We start from the raw sequence: 22,191 nt of genomic DNA on the forward strand, positions 1-22,191 counted from the left end.
AGAAAAGAAAACAAAAAACAATGGCGTGTTGTGGGCTTGCTGGCTTGTTACGGAACAAATACAAATGAGGCAATTTGGCCTGCGAGGCAGGTGAATGAGGAATGTTGATTAAAAAAGAGAGCAGAGTGCAGGATAAAAGGCCTTTCATGTAGCCTGTGGGCTATGCTGTGTGCTGATAGCTGCTTCAACAAGACCCTCGGAGGGGGATCAGGGTATCAAGTGGCCTCTGATAAGAAGCCACGCAACGAAAAAGGGAAGAAGCTTTGCCCGGGGGTCTCGTGCACACATGTGAGTGTACACACACAAACACAGACATATCAAAGACATCAAACATGTGCGTTCATACACAACTAGGAGAACACACACAGAGAAGAGCAAGTAGCATGTCACAGATTAGTGACTAATGGGATTGGCAGACCAGCGTAAGGCACTGTAATCAAACCCACACAGTGGCCGATAGCAAAAACAGGACATGGAACAAAGGAGGCAATGAAAGGAAGAGGGACTGATCCTGCCATTACACACTGTTCACAGGCAGCACGGCTCTGCTATGGGCTGGACCTGGCTGTGTGTGTGTGTGTGTGTGTGTGTGTGTGTGTTTCTTCAGTGCGCCATGAGTGTGCTGCTGCAGTGTTTTAGCATGTTTACCCATCTATGTACTAACCAGTAAATTCAGTGGTTGACTCTGGTTGTCAGAGAGGCAGGGGCAAAAATATGAATAGGGCACCAGCTGTATGTAGGGCACCAATGCACCTAAAGTCGTGATGCATTTGTGGTCAAACAGTTTCAATCTCTTGTTTAGATTAAAATACTTTTATTGTATGACTTTAAGTACAACAACTACTACACCTCTATAATAAAAAAGTAGAAAACTAGTAAATATTTAACCATTTAGAAGCACATAGAGGAAAACTCATTTTTTAGCATGTAGGCCAGCCTATAAGGCACTAGATTATGCTTTACCCAAGAGGGCACTTCACCATGTTTTATCTCCTGGAAGGACACCCTAGAGGGAACATTTTCTCAACTGGAAGGGCACCCTATGGGGGGACTTTATCATGTTTTTCCCACTGGAAAGGCACCTCACCATGTTTTATCCACTAGAAGGGAACCAGAGAGGGCGCTTTATCATGTGTCATCTACTGTGGTATCATCCAAGTGAGCAAAGGGCAACTTCTAGGGCATGTTTTCTAACTTCCCCTTGAGTCCACAGTGGGAATATTTTAGTCATCCAAGATTCACCATTTATATGAAAATGCAGCAACTTACTTTTTATTTATGCGTGCGCTGCCTGTGCCTGGTGATAAATATTTACAGTGGGTGGCGGTGCGTTCAGTATTTGTGTCACGCCTGCCTAATCATGCACAGCATGTAAACACACACTTGATTATTTCGCACTGAGTATTTGGGTTAATGAGAAGTCATTGAACATGAGTTGGTCCCACTCCTACCGCCCGACACTCAAGTGCATTACAGTGATGTGTGTGTGAGAGAGGCGGGAGAACAAAAACAAACAACAGCTTGAGAAAAAGACTAACCTTTACAGAAGCAAGAATGCAGCTCAATTTCTGTTGACGCATCCTCTGCATTTTGCTTCCGGAAGCTAAAAAGGGGAGTATGGCTGGGTGTTCTGCAAAGAGAGGGTCAAGAGAAAAGGACACGTGTGTATTGGGTAGAAAAGCAGCTTCAGGCCTGACCTTTTGGCCCTCTTCTCTTAAAGGTTTTGATAATATTAGACTAAAGCCATTTTACTCATATATATATATATATATATATATGTATTAATGCTCATTTTCCATTTATATGCAGAAATGTACAATCTTGATTAAAGGGATAGTTGGGATTATTTAAAGTGGGTTTGTATGAAGTACTTAATGACAGTCAGTGTGCTACCTGCAGTAGATGGTGGTTGCCACGCCCCCACTTTGGAGAAACAGAGAGGTTTACCAACATGGAAGCTAAGCAATGTACTGCTGTGGACAGTAGTAAAACGTATTTAAGCCACTTAAATAACTCCGGCTAAGGAAAATCAATACCACTGTAATTGTTCGCTGTATTTAGGATATTTTCACCATTTTGCCGTGAGACAGCCTTTTCAGGTGGGAAACTCCATAGGCAAATTAGTAAATTTACTGGACAGAACACAGGAGTTTCTGGTTTACTGCTGCCTCACTCTGTTGGTTTGTTTCTGTTATTGTTATTGGATGACTTTGAATCAGAACTATTCACTGATGTCACAAAATAACACAAACAAACTTAAAAAATCGAGGCAGCAGTAGAACAGCAACTCCTGTGTTCTATGAGGTAAAATTACTGATTTTGTTTTGTTTGGTATGAGGGAGAGAGTGATATTTAATGGTGATTTCCTGTCAATAAAGGCAGTCTGGTGGCAAGATAAAGTGGTAAAAACACTCTAATATTAACTTTTTTAGGTGGAGCTTTTTTAAGTGCTCATTGCTTAGCTCCCATTGTGGTACTCCTCTTTGCTTTTCAAAACTGGGGGTGTGCCGACTGCCATCTACTGTAAGTAAGACACTATCAATAAATACCTCATAGAACCCCAATTCAAATAATCTTAACTATCACGTTAATGTATCTCAAAAGAATAAAGACATTAATTTGTCCTATGTTATATAAAAACAATCATGATTTCAAGTTTAATTATTTCAAAATTGTGCAAAGGACTGAATTGAGAATTAGAGATGCATTCTTTAGAGTGAACCAAGCACTACACCTTACCTTGACAGGATGCCAAGATCCCATTCGATCAACTTCTTTCTGAAAATTTTGGGCCTGTGGTGGCTGAGAAGGGCCCCAGTGAAAGCTTTATGTCTATCTGCTGGCATATAAATCTGCAGGACAACCTTGGGAAGCCCCGTGTGGTCTAACCTTCACTGGCTGTTCCCTCTTTCCCCTAGCATCACATTAGTCTCTGCTTCTATTCAAAGTCATTGTCACCAAGCACTAAGAGGAGACGAGGGTTTGCTGATCGCGAGCAGGTTGGGGGGGCGAGTCAATTAAATGAATACAAATCGGGTGATCAACCTGTCACAGAGTGCTGGACTGCTGGCTTTGAGGACTTAACTCCCTTCATTATTTTTGCATGCCGCATTCGGAGTCAGTTTACAGAGCCGAAAGGCAGTGGTGAAGCAGAGTGGCCGTTAACTTTATCTCTGAGAGGAGCGTGGCCTGAGGCAGGACCCACCTGTTTGTTTACTGCTGCTTTATGTTTGTTCTTTACTGCTATAGGCTCTTAGATAGGTTGCTTACACCGCACAGAATCCACCTTGTTATACAGAGGGCACAGATGTGCTGTGATTTTTAAGTATTCTCTGTACAGTGTGATTTGTGCAGATTTGTACCAACAGGTTTGACACTGTGTATGTTTGATTGTTGAATGATAGAAGATTAATTAAAACTGAAACAGGCACTTGACAGAGAAGCTTAAAGCATTTAATCAAAGTATTCAAACATGGATTCTTGTTCCTCATTTCAAAGAAGAGAGGTTAAATAATAAAATCAAATCTGACTGGCATTTTGGAATATGCTTGTGAAAATGTTGAGTGTGCTGGTGTGCATGTTAGGATATGTGTGCAAATTTGTGTATGCCTGGGTTAAATGTGCATGTTCACTACCAACATGTTCTCACTCCCAACTCGTCAAATACAGCAGCTTGGTCAGTGGCCCCAAGCTTCAAACTGTGATGTAAGGCTGTGATGTGCATTATTGTAGTCACGTGATACCTGAAGAAGGGTTGAGCTTATTACTGTCATCAGTGCAAATTTTATTTTGAAAGGCCATGTTATTCCATTTTATAATACTTTTGAGACCACTGCATGGATCTAATCTTTGGATCGGCACTGTCACACAAATCAGGAACACAGCCTCTGATTGGCTGACAGACTCAACCCAAGGCATCATGGGATTTCTAGTGATGGATAACAGCATGCTAATAATGACAAGAATTGTTTTAAACATGGAGAAATTAATAAATAATCACTATAGACACTCAGGACCCTACCTTAGGCTGATCTAAAGCACATGTTCAAAACACAGTTTTAAATTAACTAAAACACATTGGTTTTAATTTAAAGCATGTCCAAATCCACCTGTGCCATCTTCTGCCTGGGATTTAGAGGTATCCTGCTCTGTCCTGACCCTTGCAACTGCAGCACACAGTGGGATACGCCTATCAGCTGTGCCCAAATACCTTGATTAATCTATGGGTGGGTTTTAGGCGGAACATGCAATAGACCAATGAGGAGCGGGAGAGAGGAGTGGAAAGTGGGGGAGACAGACTGTGCAGTCAAGAGCTGAGGTGCAAAGGTGCACCTCAATCCGGCTGAACACCCACCTGAGCTGCACTGAGGTGCAGCTTCATGGCAACCTATTCTCCATCTTCTTCTCTGCTCTCTCTCCTCATCCTCATCTCCTCCTCCCATCCCTGCTCCTCCGTATCGCTAACATCACTGTGGGTGGAGGAAAACTACCATCCCACAGAAATATGTTGCTTTTTTACCACCATTAGAAAAAAAAACCCGTCTGTCACTAGCCCCACTATGATGCTCCATGTGCCCCTCTAGCATTAGTTTTGCACATCCAGGGCTCTCTGGTCAAGTTAGCAATCATAATTATGCAACATCTGGTTAGACATACAAAATAAAGCCTGCCGAGAAACAAAGTAATGTGGTTTACGTTGTGAATCAGTCACAGTATGGTTAGGTTTAGGTACCAAAACGACTTTATTAGGTTTAGGAAAAGCTCATGGTTTGAGTTAAAATAAGTATATTTGTTATGTAAGTTACCATACGTAATATAACTTAAGCACTTATGCAAGTTAAAAAAGAAGTCAGTGTAGACTTTTTCACAGAGGACATGAACCTCAGTCACCTGATGATGGTGTTTGTTTGACACATCCATCCACCCCACCGTCATACATGGACTTTTTTGCTCTCTGTACCACATCACCTGACTTTGAGCGTACATCAAAATATAATGCTAGAGGTTCCTCCAGAAATGATGCTGGAGGGGAACCTACAGTGTCATAGTTTGAAACGTAGGGGAACTAACCAAGCTGTCGCATTTGGCATGTTGGGAGTGAGAATGGGCTGACAGTATATAAAGAATCAGGCATATATACATGTATTGTACATGTGCACCTGTGCCTCATGAGTGTAGGTCTGTACACGCAGGTACATACAAGTACATTTGTGCTTAAGTGTGTGTGAGGTCTCACTCTTGTGGTCTTGATTTTGTTCCCAGAGGAGCACATCCATCCAGAGTTGTCAGGCAGAGTCTTACACTCTTCTCCCTCCAGACATGGTTCCATCTCACACCACCATTTCCCAATTACGATGGATGCTGGGGAAGGTGAGCACAGACACATAATGAAAAGAGGTTAGTTTATCACATAGACATGTGTACACACACATTTATGTGGAAGAAGGAGAAGGGAAATGAAAAAGTAGCGAATTAACTAGATAAAAATGGAAAACAAAAGAACGTTAATAGGCGTAATTATAAATGGACCTTAAATGAGGAATAAAGGTAAAATTAATAACAATAAAATACAATTAAAAATAGGGAATAAACAGAGTTTAAAATGTAGGCAGAATGATCATAAAAAAGTTCAACATATGCAGAAACCTCCCACGCAAACACATTTTGTGTCCATATACACAGGCATACCCGTATATGTACACATACAAAAGCACCCACACACATTATTATGAGCAGCTCCAGAGGAACATCCAGCCGACTCCCTAAATGAATGTTTTTCCTCTTCTCCGGCCTCAGAGCAATCGTATCCTTGCTGCATGGGTACTTTTGCTGTTGACAATAATGTCTTATACCAACAGAAATTAATCATTATTTTGTTTTGATATAGCTACATTGCATGTAGGGGAGCAATCTCATTTTTAATCAAAACTAATTGCCTCTCATTAACATCGACTGAATTCTACCTCCAGCTATCTGACAAAAACAAATATGTTCTCATCTTCTCATCAAGATCTGCCGCCCTCTTTTTCCTCTTTCTCCATGCATGTCTCTGGGTGTGCCATATGTGTGTGTACGAGTGAGTGTGCAGCACAAAAACCTGAAAATAAGTTGAAGGTGGTAGATGATACCAAAACACTCCTTTCATCATGTGTGACGTGTCCCTTAAGAAATCTTCTATAGGTTAGTTAGAAGGTAGATATATAAATAAACTTAAGTACCTAATTAAGTTACCGCAGACCATATGTTCAATTTATCACATGAGGAAATGTGCTTCCACAACATGTAAATGCAAAGTATTTGAGGTGAACACCTGAATTATGAGTTGTAATAGTAGTTATATATATAAAAAAATGTTGCAAAATGTATTCTAGGAAGTTTTCAGTAACACTTTATTTGAGGGGGTCTACATAAGACTTATTACACTGCCTATGTCATGACATCTGTCATAAATATGTCTTTATGAATGTTTATGTCACTGTTAAGTGTCATTTGATTGATTATTCATTTAATTTAAATTATTCATTCATTTCATTAATCAAGCCAGTAATGTGTTTCTCAAGATAACTTGAAATTAACCAAGACAAAGTAACTGTCATTGTCTTTGTCTTTGACAACCTGACAGTATGAGACTTGAAGAAACTGTTTAGCTTTATGTTTTAACATGACATTGAACTGTAATACGTGGTTGTTTTGACACCAGCTGTCATGAGAGCATTATAAGTGCGTCATGAATATTTTCCTTTATTTAAAGTCATCTGGATGCAATCAGCTCCAAAAAAGAAAAACATGAAGGAGTGATTGGTTTTGTTTCCTTCTCATCACTGTTGAGTGTTGCACATGCGCAGTATCAATCAGCAGTTTTACCTGCCATGCTCACGTTGACGGTGTCTAACTGAGTCTGGCTGGACAGGGACTGAACACAGCCTCTGAGACCAATCGTGGCCTGTATGGCAGGGAGTACAGTACTGAGGTAGTTTCCTTGCATGGTTTGCCACCTGGCAGCCAGGGTCTGACTCAGTTAATTAGTCCAAATGGTACCACTTCAGTCCAGGAAATTATTAATGACACACTTAAAATGGTCTCACAACGCCCAGTGTCAAAACAACCACATGTAACAGTTTAATGTAATGTTAAGACTTAAAGCTAAACAGTTTTTTTTAAGGTTGATAATGTCAAACTGTAATGACAAAGACACTGACGGTTTATGTTGTCTTGGTTAATGTCAAGTTGTCATAACAAAATAATTATTAGCTTGGTTAATTTCAAGTTGTCATAACAAAGACACTATGTGCTTGATTAATGTTAATGACATCTCAAAAAATGTCAACTTTGCATTAACAAAGGCATAACCAAAAGAATACTTAATAACCACAGTATAAACATTCATAAAGACTCCCTCATGTTCATGGCAGGTGTCAAGACGTGGTTGTGACAGTGTAATGAGAGTCTTATGCACACCCGTTCCAATAAAGTGCTACCAAGTTTTCCTCTTTTTGTTAAATCCGATGTCTTGCAGTGGGAACCACTCTTTGAAATAAATCGTAGCACAAACATCTAAAACCTTCCTTCAAAGTCAGCTCTAATTCATTATTAACCATGATGTGTAAAGAACTCCTTTTGTTTTTCACACTCCTCCGTATGAGATTTCTGACTGCAAATGTGACGTGACAAAAGTTCTAAGCATTTTTTTCAGATGGTAAGTCATCTTTTCCCCTGCAGCCGCTTTTTAGCACGTAGTGTGCTTTCTTAAAACAGCATCTTTCCTTTTATCACGTTGACATAAAGTGAAATGTGAAGGTCAAATGACTGGGTGAACGTGATGAGTTAAACCAGTATCCTTTCATTTTACAAACCCATTTTTTTAACCATCTGGAAAAAAATATTTTTCCCCTCCAGCCTGTGTTGCCAAGGTTACAGGCCAACCACCAATCAATTGTGAGTATGAGCAACACGCCGTCTCCAACTGATGGAGGAAGACGGGTAAAGTGCAGTCCCTCACAGCACAGAGCATGCTACGGCTCGGTGTGAACGGACACACAAGCACACACACACACACACACACACGTATAAACCAGAAAAAGACTGGACACAGAGTAACACCCCACTGCTGCTCACTGAACTTGCTGCATTTCCTGACCTCCTCCTTCGCTTTTCTCTCCACGAGCCCTGAGGATACTCAACGCCAGAGTGAGACCATCCACTAACAGGCTGTGAACCTGCCCTTTGGCTCCCCCCATGGCTGTTTACCTTACCTACTAATTACCACATGTTGGTCCATCATCCACTGCGCTCCGTCTATCTTCCTTCTCCCCCCTGTCCTCATCCATGGGCTAAATATGCGTCTCGCATCATTAATCATGTTTACATTCAGCTGCGTTTTAGGTGCAACACCATAACTATGCAGGAAGTCCTCGCTAAGTGGCAAATTATGACGAGTCTCGAGGAGATGTGTTTAATCAGTGATGATGATGTGCTGCCACTCTGTTTAGCCCCTTCTCCTCACTACGGAGGGAGAGGGGAATGGAGTTGTTTTTCATTATACCACCGACCGAGGAGGATTTATATTCAACAATGTGAATGCAGAATCCACTTGCAATTGAAAACGGTGAAGTAATACCTGCAAAGCAAAAATCGATTCCTTCAAAATGGAATCTGAGAGAAAGCAAGAGAAGGGAGAGAAAAAGGAAGCGAAAAACGAGGCAGGAAGAGATTAAAATGCCGCCTCACGCAAGCTGCTAAAACACGAGAGCCGCTTTGCATAAAAGTTGAATGATATTTACTGTACTTCATAGAACTAAATTCACCTCACCCTGTGTGCCCTGGAATGTGTGCACACAAAGCATAGATAATTTATACAAAGGGAATCAAGTAAACGGCTGCATTACACAGGCCTGTAAAGTTTTTCGTAGTATTATTTCTTGCCTTCATTATTTATGAGTATGACGACCTGTATGAAATGCCTGTACAATGTTTTTGAATAAAGCCAGAGTCAGAAGGCCAACTGGTTGTTCAATAGTCCACTACTTGACCTGGATTATTGATTTTTATTGTTTGTTTTGATGGCTAACATGGTTTTGTGGTATGTTTTGGCCATTAAAATGTCAGTGTGTTTTCCATATTGTTTGCAGTGTTTTAATATCCATGAGTTTTATTGAAGCCAACAGTCAAGACAACAGCATGGCTGCTCAGCTGTTAATGCTAATAATGTTGAGTCAAATCAGAGGAAAACTCATCATCATCTAAATGAAGGTTCATTGAGTCATCTGTGGGCCTTGTGTCTGTACTCATATTTTAATGTCTACCCCTTTCACTTTGTTAGTTTGCTTAATTATAACTTAAGGGCTTTGGCATTGAAAGGCTCCCCTGAGATTCATGTTTTTTATGTTGAAATTTAGAATTTTTTTTTCACTCTGCTGTTCTCTGCTGTGTCTCAAACTCACCAAAAGGCTGTAACAAAGGGTCTTCATGCACTACATTCATTTTGCAGAATAAATCTATGTTATTATGCTTAAAATAAAAAAAAAAAGTGTAATATATTTGCTGTAATAAATCATAAAATAACCTCAATATGTCATCAGGGATCAAGGAAACAAGTTAGGTTGAAATATTCACTGCTCTGACAGCAACACTCCAGCCACAGTGTCCCCCTTTGAAATGTCTATTCCGGGTTGGAATAACTTTTGTTATGCCTGTTATATATCACATTAATTTAAGTTCAAATTAATGCATAATATCTGCCGAATGACAAGTGCCTGTTTATGAGTCATAACAAATTATTAATAATCACGTAGAAGGTGTATAAATTTATAATGGTAAATTGTGCAATATTTTAATGGAGTCTAGAAGGCAGTAAAGCAGCCAGTCACTGATCTCCAACACCAGAGAGTGGAGATAAGTGTTGATGTTTTCAGCATAACAGGCTTAATTTAACAGTGTAAGACACATCATTGCTTGTTATTAAGAATTTATGATGCTGAGTGTGTCTTGTGCACCTGCAGTGTTCCTGCAACCATTCTGAGCTTCCCTGAGTCTCTGGGTCATGTGGGGGAAACAACTTCATAGACCTTCATAGACCGCAGACTGTATATTAACTTCAACCTATTTAATATACAGTCTGTGGCTCCAACTCGCTATTTGGACTGCTGTACTCATTTTTCTACATGCAACTGCTGCATATTGCACCTTTAAACGTCCAGTGTGTAAGATTTCCAGGGATTTATTGGCAGAAAAGGAAAATAACACTCATAAGTATATTTTCGTTAGAGTATAATGTGTGTGTTTTTGTTACCTTAGAAGGAGCCATTATCTCTACAGAAGGAGTGGAACCTTTATGTTGCACCACAGATAGATAGGGACTTTAATCATTTTTAAGATTAACAAATTAGTTGATCTGTTATTAACTATTAAATTAATCATCTGCTATTTTGCTGAATGATTAAATTACTGAAAATCTCAAACTGAATATCTTGTGGAGAAACCAGCATATTTGAGGACGTCGCCTTGATCTTTGGGAAACACGGATATTTTTCACCATGTTGTGATTTTCTATGGAACAAACAAACTTAAACAAATGTGATGTGTAAACCTCAAACCTCAAACCTCCAGTGGACATACACTGAAAATGGACTTTTCAGTGAAGTCGGAGACTTGTGTCCAGTAGTTAAAGGTAGGATTTGTCTGAGCTGTTTGTAAACACATCAGGATGTCAAGCATTATTGTTTTGGGTTGATGAAACACCCTGAGCTCAGAAAAACAATGAGAAAAAATAAGGCAATGCAGGCAGAGAGCAGGGTTTCTGCAGATACAGCGTCCACTGCACACTTCTACTGGGTCATCAGTCATGTTTGAAAGGGATTATATTTATCAGTCTATTTATTGTTTAATTTTTTTAAGGAAACTGTTGCTGATTAAACCTTTGAAACAAAAAAAATACATGCATATTCATAGAGATTCATTGAGAGAGATGATCAAGAATTTTTAACTTGGTAATTTAACTTATTTGTGAAAAAAAAAAACATGTCTGAAACAAATTATGATCCAAAGCATAGTATTTTTACATCTTAAAATATGTATGTGGGGATCTTTGCATTTACAAACTTAATATTGGCAGCATGCATCAACACATGATGCATGTGAGATCAATAAAGTTGCCTAATCACAACATTTTCAAAGCTGTGGATTTGTAGCTGTGCTGAAGTAGCCTTCATGACTTTTGCAGTGTGTTAGCCAGAAAATATGTCACCATCCAGTAACTAATACAGCATGAATGAAAAAAACAGAAACACTATAAAGTTATTAAAGTTATTCTACAGCACACACCAGATGATGTGGATTATCCACCATCTTTAAAAATGCACTTTTGCACAACCCTAATTAATTTCTTGACAGCTTCCCGTCTTGTGTTAAAAGGAGAGTAAAACTTTAATGAGCAGTGACTATGAAATACATCGTATAAATATTCATGTTCAAATTTGATCTTTGCCTTAAAAATCTATTTCAGGCAGCAGGGTCATTAATGAAAACCTGTTCTATAAGTGACACGTCTGGTCCGATGGCCACGAGGATAAAAAACAGACAGTGTCGAGTCTAATGTGAACACACACACTTCATGTCTGTGTCTGTACCTGGGCCAGGACATCTGGCTCTGACCTTGACCGCTGGAGAAGAGCCATCTCCGGGCTGGGATCCATGCATCACTCTCTGGTGACCACTGACCTCCAACAGTCGTTTTACTTTAACTACTCCCAGTGCAGCCGTCAGCATGGAGGGTATAACCTTTGTTCCAACATCAGCAAACTTTACTCCTCCTCTGCGTCTGCTGGGGAGCGTAAGAGGAGGAGAAGTGGGGGTCTCACAATTGACCACTGTCCTAACTACCCCGTCTGGGCCCACTATTAATTTTCAGATCCATCTGTTTACAAGCTGAAAGCCTTCGATGTGATTTAAAGCACCAGCACCAATTAACACGATCCTCACATGTTACCATAAAGTAGCTGCTGCACACTGTCAGAGATGACAGATGGGCTCAGAATAATCAGCAAACAAGGACTGAAAGAGTGTTTGATTCAAGATGTTGGCCATGTAGCAGGCTGGAGTCTTTAGCTTTGATGGACAAACAACCGAGATTGGGACTTGAATTGATTGAAAAACATGAAGCGATGGACCTTTTACAAGTGCATCTGTCAGATCACTGGTGAGCGGGCCGTGTGATGGATTGAACTCGCTGACACGTCCCTGCCAGGTAACAGAATGTTTGAACACCTTGACGGATGAGGAAGAGAATTGATTTCAGTCTGTGTCAAAATGTGAATACGTGTCTGTGAGCTCAATGAATAGTTAATGTTTTTTAACTTGAAGTGGCCCGTGCAGCACTCGGCGGATTTAAATTAATCATAGCAAAACGATGGCTTTTCTGATGTCAGCCGTAGCGTCTCCTTTTTGGTGACTCACTTAAATTAGCCGCCTTCAGTCAAGATCTGGAGCAGAGAGCAATTAGTTTAAATTCTCATGCCATTTTCTTATGTTACATTTACAGTTTGGGGTGCAGGATCGATCAGTAAACAACCAGCTTCACTTCTTTTCTTTCACTGACTCATTCAAGTCATCCATCTCTACAGTGTAAGACATCATACAGGAATTAGGTGAAATAAACTAAATTAACTTGTCTCATTGAAGCTAGTATAAGGAAATTTCATATTTTGTTGATTTTAGAGAGCCCTGTGGAAAAAAGTGGCAGTGTTTCCATGGCCAATATCACAACATCAAAATTAAAAATATCCAATGATAATACTACCTATTTTTAATTGGCTAATGTATTTCTTAGTGTGACCTTGCCTGGAAAAATGTACAGGCTTGTTTCATCTGATATCCAAGAGAATGCAACCAAATGGCAAGGGTTAAGAATAACTATAGAAAAATAGCCATTGTTTTCATGTCTCGAATGCTTATGTAGGTCATATAGAGGCATCAGTATAAAACTGAGATGTTTCATAAGCAGTCAAAAACTACTTTTAGTAGCTTTAACTAACACTTTGTAAGCATGAGTTCAGCATATCAGCATATTAGCAGACATCCCAGCATGCATGGTTCAAGACTTCAGACTTTTTTCTTAATGGTTTGAAGAAAGCATATGATGGAAACTTGCTGTGTGTCTCTCATACTGAATGAAAACACTGCAAAAAGTTGTGATTAGTATTGAATTCAATCTGTAGCCCAACTTAATCAGTTTACACTTAAAAGGCAGCCAAGACACTGTCTTTTGTAACAAGTTGTTTATTTTTGAGCGTACAACCAGAAAGTCTTTTGTCTCTTTCTCTTCACCTGATTTTCAGTTTACGTCACTGCTCTGAAACTGCGCTGATTACTCAGTTATTAACCAAACAAAACAGCCAATCAATCAGTCATTCATTCACATAATCATGCACGTAAGTGAAAAGAGTTACAGTGAACTGCTTGATTAAAAAAAAAACACATTTCCATCTTAATGAGACAGAGGTACGACTGCAAGCAACGTGCAACAGCAGTAAAGCACTGAAAGGGTCATGGGAGCATGAAGCAAATGAAGTAAGTGTATAATTACAGCGGGACTGAGACTTGGACCCCTGAACCCGGGGTCAGCTTCAGAGAGTCATTATTCTGCATTAATCTTTGCCCCCCTCAAAAAAGAGAGAGCCGAGGTTTGATTAGCTATTCAGAAAATATCGTTTGGTTTTCTAATCACACAGCTTTTCTGTTTTTCTGAATGTGTAATGGACTCCCCGGCACCCGCAGACTTGAAGAAGAATTCCTGTGTTTCGATTTGATTGCTTTCAGTATGGTTTTTGAATTCAAATGAATTCTTAGAAATGCCACAAAGAAGGTTTCCTTTTTTTCATGACCCCAGATTCATTCAAGTAAAAGTGGAATATACAGTCACACATACAAACAGCGGCATTTATCAGGTATAATGCAAAGTACTGACATGTGGAGAAAATACTGTATGTGGTGCAAAGGGCTGGGAGTAAAATTGATTGTTTTAAAGGAGCAATATATAGCCACTGCGCATGCAAAAATGAGTGCAGCTGTCCAAATAGCGAGTTGGAGCCATAGATGGTATATTAAATAGGTTGTAATCCTGTTTGATAAACGATCTATGGCTGAAGTGAATTGTTTCCCCCCTGCCCCCTCCATCCCAAATACGGCAGAGGCAGGCAGACTGCAGACACTCCAGAGGAGTGTAGGATGTGCTCAGCCTTGTACATTGACAATAGCAAGCGAAGACGAGTCCTCCACTGTAAGTTGATCAACTGTTTAAAACTGTCTGTTGTCTGTCAATGCAAAGTTTAGCCCGTTAAAAGAAAAAGCCCAATGCTCTGAAATAAGACACTGGACAATGACTTAACTGCCTGCCAAACTCCAATAACATTTTGCTCAGTTTAACAGTTATAAATATACATGTCTTCAACAACATTATTAATGATTTTTTATGACTCGTGAACAGACACTTACTCATTTGGCAAAAATGTGGCATTAATTTGATGTATGATTAATGTGAAATGGGCTTAGAAAACAGTCTTTCGGGTGGAGAATGGAAATCTCAAACGGGGGCACCGCGGCTCTAGCGTTCATGTCAAGTGAAGTGAGTATCTTAACTTAAATGTGTTTCCTTCATCTCTGATGACATACCGTGGTCATTTTTTGATTTATTACAGTAAATATCTTACAGATTCCTCCTTTAAGTATCTTTCTTTTTACTTAAACTTTTGACTTAAATAAGTAGTGCATGGTCTGTTCATGACTTATCAGTAATGCAACAGAAATTAGCAACACATTTGCAGTATATTATTTTAACAAAGGATCTATTTTTCTTAACGTGTTTAACATGAAATGACAGGTGTGCTCACACTTGCGGACACGAGGTAGTAGCTGCTGACTTCAGCTTGCTGCTCTGACATCAACATTTCACACTCACCAGCTACAGCAGCCTCAAAAGGTCAAAGCTCAAACTCAAATTCTCAGGAGGCTGAAAAAACAGCCAGGGCCTCTCTTAATTTCGTCTTGTCTTATTTATTGTTTTTGGTGCTAGCTTTAATTCAAAAAATATTTTATTTGCTTATTTTATATTATGCTGCTGAAATAAAAAGCTGACATTTGATGTTAAATGATTATGGAAATATCACTCATGATATCTCTAAATATGTATGTTTGAACTTTTTCCCATGATCACAAAGTTCACACAAAGAAAAATTGCCTAAAATTCTAATTTCAAATCACAATACAAATCAAATTAGCACTCAAGTATCATGATAGTATCAGATTGGATAAGCATCTTGTCCCAGCCTGAGTGGTGTAGTGGTATTTGGTATTAATAATACATTAAAAAGTAAACAGTATCTAAAAGTTTCATTTGATATCATGATTCATTTGTGAGTGTGCCTGTGCGCATTTTGAGTGTAACCTTGTGCCTGTGAAGTTGGTGTGTGTGTGCCTGTGTGTGTGTGTGTGTGAGAGTAGGTGTGTACGTACGTGCCTATTAATGGCTAAACAATGACTCCTTCTGTTGTGTGGTTACTTCCTTTCCTTTATGTGGGTACAAAAACGATTTACGAAAGTGTATCTCCCACACAGCTGACATACTGTAGATCTGCCTTATGTTTTTTCACTGCTCTCAGCACAACCACAGACTTGTTACTCCAGAGGTGGGAGCAGAAAAGAAATATAATGTTACTTTAGAAAATACAGAGAAAGAGAGAGAGAGTAAAAAACAAAATAAATAAATAAAAAACTAAGGAGACCTTTCAACTCCAGCTGAGGGTCGGATCCTCTCCTGGCAGGTTAAAGGTTGAGAGTCTAATCACATCGTCAGCGCTGTGAGAGCTCACTGGGATGTGACAAAGATGGAGGAGAAAACTTGCTTCACAATCATTATCCTCAACTTCTCCAAAAGACACAAACATCTTTTTTGACCCAGGAGGATTTCACTGTTTGTTAGTCTCTCCTTATGTCTGCCTTTGTGTTTGTTTGTCAGTGAGAGAAAGGAGTTATTGTTTTCCATTGTACAGTATAATATGCTCCTTCTGTCCATCCCCTCAGGCAGTAGCTGCAGCAGGTTTGCTGCTTACCAACCACATACAGCAGCAGAGGGCTGTGGAGCCATAAGAGAGCTGTGAGAGGACTGTGTGGGGCAGATTTTATAGTAGGAGGCTGAGATGTTTGCTTGGCTATTCTGGTTAGTCATCAGTCTGGACTTTGCTGTCCATACAAGCATAAATAATCTTTTAAAATACATTTAAAGGTCCAGTGTGTAAAACTATTGGCAGAATGTGGCAGAAATGGAAGATTTTATTTATAGTTATAGTTATATTTAGTATGTTTTAATTACTACATACCTGAAAAGAATTGTATTTTTGTTAGCTGAGAATAAGCTGTTTATATCTACAGATATCTGCCATGTTGCACTGCCATGTTTCCACAGTAAACAAAAAAACTTTTACGTGTTTTGTGTAAGTTTCTTGGCCACCTTAGCTTCTCCTACATGCATGGAAGCAGAGATTGAGATGAGATGAACCTCACTAGATAGGGCTGCTCCCTAACTGACTAAACCATTAATCAGTGATAAAAGTCTTAGTTTACATTAATTTTTCATTTTTCTCTCAGTAACAAAAAAAAACTCCATCTGGGAGTCCAAATGGTCCTACCTCATCAGTAAGGCCAGGATGAAAGTGTGCATTAAAAGCTGCATTAAAAACTTTGGAAAACAGTTTCCAGTAAACACGGTTTGTCGCTCCATCTACAAATGAAAGTTAAGACTGTCATGCAAAGCGAAAGCCAAATATCAACAACATCCAGAAACAAATTCTGCACGTGATACAATAGTGTGGCTTCACAGTGTAAGAGCTTGGTTACTAGACTGACCCACCTGCAGTCCAGACCTGCAAAATATTACAACCACAGACTAAAACGTCAACAATTACTGTCCTCTGTTCCTTAACACTTACTGAGTGAAAAGGCGATGTATCACATTGGTAAACATACTCCTGTCCCAACTGGTGATCAGTTTGAATTAGAGTTGGGCAATTGGATGAATATATTGTCTGTTGACGATGGGCTGAATCCATGGCCTGTCCATTTATGGACCAATTTTTGGAGCGATATTTGTCATTTTATTTTGCTAATGTAATGTTCATCCAGCGGCACAGTACACACCCACTCGCCGGACCATGAGTGCGCTGAGCTGGGTGGGGAGTGAGAGATAAACAGCCTGCAGAATAAGACACTTTGCACTCTTGTCATGTGGTGAATTAAGGATTTAATTCAACCAAGTTGGTGGTTGTTGGAAGAGTGGGCAGCTTGTTTTAGTTGAGTAAAAGAGAGAAACTGGAATTTAGAAGGTGTACGATTGTATTTCTCAGTTTAAAAAGGAAAACAAGTGTGAGAATATTTAATTTCTTGACACTTTATAAGTTTATTTGACATAGTGAACATCCACAGTGTGTGTAACAGTGAATTAGCCGCTTGACGGCCTGCTGATGGTCGTTTGGAAAATTTTAACATATCGCCCAACTCTAGTTTGTGTATTAAGTATCTTATGGTTGCAATGCATTCAACTGAATATAAGTTTACACAACATTCCACCTTTTTTTCATAATTATAAACATGCAACGACAACTAGGAATAGTTTTAGTCGGGGCAGCCCCATGACTAGATGACACTAAATCCTACACACTGTTTCTTTAATGCCAAGCTTTGCCAATAAGGAAGCGTTTTGTTTGATGAATTATATTCTTGCTGATAACAATGGCAGCCCTCATTGTAATGAGACTATTAGGTTTTAAAGAGCGTGTCAAGCTGCCTCTCACTCGAGCATGATCCAATTGCATCTGTTTGACTAGTAATGTATGTGGAAGAACGGCAGCGCTTCTTGTCCCTCCCCTCAAGGAGCGTCCATGTGTCTCCCCCCTGGATGCATCTCAAATGTACCATGACAACCTGTCATGCTCAGCTATACGTGCCTGGAGCCAAACAGAAGGGTTCATTCCCCATCAGTGATCAGCGGCGAGTGGGCATCTGTGTGCGTCTCTTGTTGAAAGAGTTTACAGCTACAGCAGCTACATGACAACACAAAGCGATAGCATGTGTGCGTATTAGGGCGTCTGCATGCATGTGTTGGGTAAATGGGTGCTTATGTACAGTATTGTGTGTGTGTGTGTGTGTGTGTGTGTGTGTGTGTGTGTGTGTGTGTGTCCATACTGTGGCTGAGGACTTACATGTCTCATACACTGGGATAAAGGCAGTGGTGCAGTGATGAGCGCCTAATCTGAGTGCATGTGATCGGCCCGGCGAGGCTGGAGAGATATGAGCGTTTGACTTGTTAAAAGGGATGTTCTTTACTAAGAGCCTCGTTGGCCCTGACATAACTGGGACATAGTTCTCCTTGTCAAAGCTAATAATCAATTCCCACTACGGGGATAATCTGACAGCAGCCCCCCACTGAGCATGACACCTCCCAACGCAAGCTGTCGTCACATCCCCATATATTAATAACAACCCAAACAGTTACCAATAGCAACTGAAATAACCCCACGCGGCCGCTATTCACGAGGTAGTAAACACTCGACAATGGGACTGATCTCCACTGTGTGCTTTGATGTTGGAGTTTGACGCTAATGACCGATAATCCAGCACATCAGGGAGACTGCCTGTTTCTGCAAATTTGGCCAAAGATAAAGGAGCGTTCACTCCTCCAGGCTCTGTATGTGTGTCCAAAACAAACGACCTCTGAAGATATACTTTTGATTTGTTCTATCAGAGCACTGGCTATTCTTTATATATTTTTTTTATTATTTTTGTGGGAACATAACCTGTGTATGCTACAGTGGTGGCAGGTGTCCCCCAGGGGGTTGGAGAGATGAGCCGGGCTGCGGCATCGTTCCTCATCTGGACGGAACATTAATAACGCCAGGACCTGGGGAGAAAGCTCCATCTGGGCCAGGCCGGTGTGCTGCTGAGGGGACAGACCACTGACTCCACAAGTCTATAATCCCTCACATAGCGCTACGGCAGCCTGCAGGGCTCGGTTGACAAACACTCGCAACTTTCAGGTATAGTTTTCCTAGTGCCTCCTGTCTCCCTTTATTTCCACACTTACAAAAAAGATCCTTTAATTAAATGGCGTGTTTGCTCTGTGTGACACTTCTGACTACAAATGAGCTCTTATGAATAATCACATAATTATTTCGGCTGCCCTTCAGCCCTTATCCCGTGGTGGTTTCAGTGTTAAATAAATAACAAACAGCCTGAATCACTTTCAAGCAGATGAAAATTATCCCAAAGAGGAGGTGAAGGCCCCAAATGAAGAAAATAAAATTATTAAAAGGTGAGCTCACCTTCAAGGGATATTTTGGATTATCTGAAGTGGGGTTGTATGAGGTTCTTATTGATTGTCAGTTTGTTACCTACAGAGATGGCAGTTTGGCATGCTGTATATTAAAAATATTTTCACCGCTTTACCTTGCTGTCAGACAGCCTTGTCTGACAGAAATCCGCAGCTCTGACCATTGCTTTCTTTTGTATGTAGCCTACTTTTAATTTTTGCAGCTGTTTAAATTACTTTATGGATCATTTTACAACAAAAAGTTGTATAGTAGTTGTAGTTCCCCTCATGCTTCTCATAAAAACAAATAACATACACAAACTATATAGCAAGTAGATTAATAATTCATAAATAAAAAATAATAAACCATAAAAAATAAAGCTATTTTTCATAGCTGTGCAATAATTAAAGAGTCCCAAAGCCTGAGGATAGTGGTAGAATGAATGTACAATTTCTTTTTTAAGGAATAAAGAATTGAAACTTTATTATTCGATTTTTATGGTGTCATTCCATTGTGTTGTTATTAGTGGTGCTATTTATCTGTTATATAATTAAAAATTTAAACAGGAATGTGAGACAGTTGTAAGGTGCTGTAATGTTAAATGTGAGAAATGGTATGTGTGTTCACCCCCGCACAGGTCAGTGCCACCTGATTCAAAAAAGTCTGGACATGCCTTCTCTCCACAACAACAAGACTCTATTGACAAAATCATTACTTTTACCTCACAGAACACAGGAATTGCTGGTCTACCGCTGCATCGATTTGTTTGTGTTATTGTGTGTCTTCTGTATTTTGACAGGATACTTCAATAACACAAACAAAACTCAAGGCAGCGGTTGCCTAGCAACTCCTGTATTCTGCATGGTGAAATAACTGTTTTAGCCTAATTATAATATAATTATATAATATAATAAAGGAGCCTAATTAAGCAAGAGAGAGAGAGAGCAATATTTTACTTATATAACAGCCATTTCATGTTGAAAAGGCTTTCTGATGGCTAAGTGGTGAAAATAAATATAGCAAACTAAATATAGCATATGCTTGATATTAATATGTGGCTGAAAAGTAGCTAAAATACCTTGTGTTGCTGACCCCGTCCACAGCAGTACATTGCTTCAGTGTTATACTCCGTCTGCTTCACCAGACTGAGGGTGTGTTGACCACCATCTACTGTAGGTAATACACCAGCCTCATGCAACCTCACCTCAACTAATCCAAACTATCCCTTTAACTCTTTCAGTGTGGTGCTCAATGGTGCTCAATACCGTTTCTTGCTGCTCAGTGACTTGTCATTTCCATTTTTATCACCACTCCCTCTATAAGTGTGCGTTAATCAATACACTAACAGCGAGGACTCTCTCACTGTGGGGGCCTGAGGCACAGAGGCATGAAGTGTTAACAACATCTCCAACTTCTCTACCTCCACCCCTTCTTCCGTGTAATTTAGTTTTTGATTTGTAGATCTTTGTCCAACTTCTACTGGCAACTTCTTTCCTTATCTCCCCTTTTATTATTACATGGTTTTCATCTTAAAGGCTGATGTGTACTTTTTACTTGTCTCAGTCAGTCAGGTAATGTCTCAGTCTGATGTTGAGGGTTTTCAGGGATTTTATTAGGTCTGTCTAGGCCATGTTTAGTGAAGAAGACACAATCTGAATGAATATAAAAGGATTCCAAAGTCTCTTGTCTGCTCAGTGCTGCAGAGGAGACGGCGTCTGGTTGTGTGCCTCTCTGTACAAGGACAACACACTCTGCTTAAAAAGCTGCATCTCAAGGTCGGCTCAGTAAATGTTTCATTCAGGTGATGCCTCCAACCACAGGGCAAACATCCCATTCTTGAAGAAAATGTCTCAAGGACTGAAAATTCAGCTGTTCGCCTGAATTTTTTTCTATCGTTATGGGTAATTTTTCATCAAAACAAGAAAAAGTTCTTTTGTGCTCGTATCTAATTCATACACTTGAATCTTCTTGAGCATCAGCTGTGGATAACCAACTCTGTGAAACCCACTGAGCGAGCCTGTCTGGCCCTTCATGTAACATCCCTCATAATGAAGATATTTTGGTGTCATTTCTTTGCGAGAGGGCAGTCAGAGAGATGCCTTTGATCCCTGCCGAAGGTGGAGGTGAAAAGATCGAGACTGAGGAGCAGTAAATGAGCTGCGAAGCGAAGGGGGCATCGCAGTTCTGTCTCAGTAGACTTGTGACTTCCTGTCGACTTTTTTTTCTTTTTTTTTTTTCCATGGAGCTGCTTCTGCCTGATTGTTTTTCTCAGCTGAGGTAATTCAGGTGCACTAGCCTGGAGCTTCCCTGACTTGTGTTTATTAGTTATTCATTTCCATCAGCCTGAGCTGCCTTAGGCGATGTGATCTGCAACGTGCTCCCTGCTCAGGTGTTCAACAGCCCAACTGGATCATCCTCTATCTCCCATGATGCCCAGCAACATAGCACTACTGGACTCTTCAGTGTATTTTTGTGTATTTTTATTATTAGAGAGACAGCAGAAAAGAGTAGAATATGATATGATTTCAACCTGATGATAATTTTACCTTGGAACAGTGATTTTACTCAACTACTGTACTGAAGTACAGTTACGAGGTACTTGACTTACTTGGGTATTTAAAGTACTTCTTCTACTCCACTACATATTGTACTTTTAATTGCACTACAATTGCTAAATTGAGAAATTTAGTTAATAGTTACTTTGTAGATTTAGATTATTAATACAAAACAAAAATTCAACTTAACCTATACTTATGGAACCTATAAAATATAATATATTATTGTAGATTATGTTTTTAGCAGTATATAAAGTAATTAAAAGTAGCTGCACCTTCGCCAC

At 39.8% G+C, this 22,191-nt stretch overlaps 1 protein-coding gene across 3 annotated transcripts in view; it reads right to left on the reverse strand.

The window, feature by feature from the left end:
• Positions 1–22,191, reverse strand: part of tafa1b (TAFA chemokine like family member 1b) — a 179,320-nt gene that overhangs the window by 9,126 nt on the left and 148,003 nt on the right. For 2 of the 3 annotated variants that reach the window (XM_084729241.1, XM_084729250.1), the window contains exons 4-5: positions 5,237–5,361; positions 1,539–1,630 (exon numbers count right to left, since the gene is read on the reverse strand). In XM_084729241.1, the coding sequence (XP_084585367.1) occupies positions 1,604–1,630; positions 5,237–5,361 (152 nt within the window). In that variant the 3' untranslated portion in view covers positions 1,539–1,603. The remainder of the gene's footprint in view (positions 1–1,538; positions 1,631–5,236; positions 5,362–22,191) is intronic. The other variant, XM_084729257.1, reaches the window with a different exon arrangement.

Source organism: Lutjanus erythropterus, chromosome 2, assembly GCF_056507025.1.
Source record: "Lutjanus erythropterus isolate fLutEry1 chromosome 2, fLutEry1.hap2, whole genome shotgun sequence".
Classification (NCBI taxonomy): Eukaryota; Metazoa; Chordata; class Actinopteri; order Lutjaniformes; family Lutjanidae; genus Lutjanus; species Lutjanus erythropterus.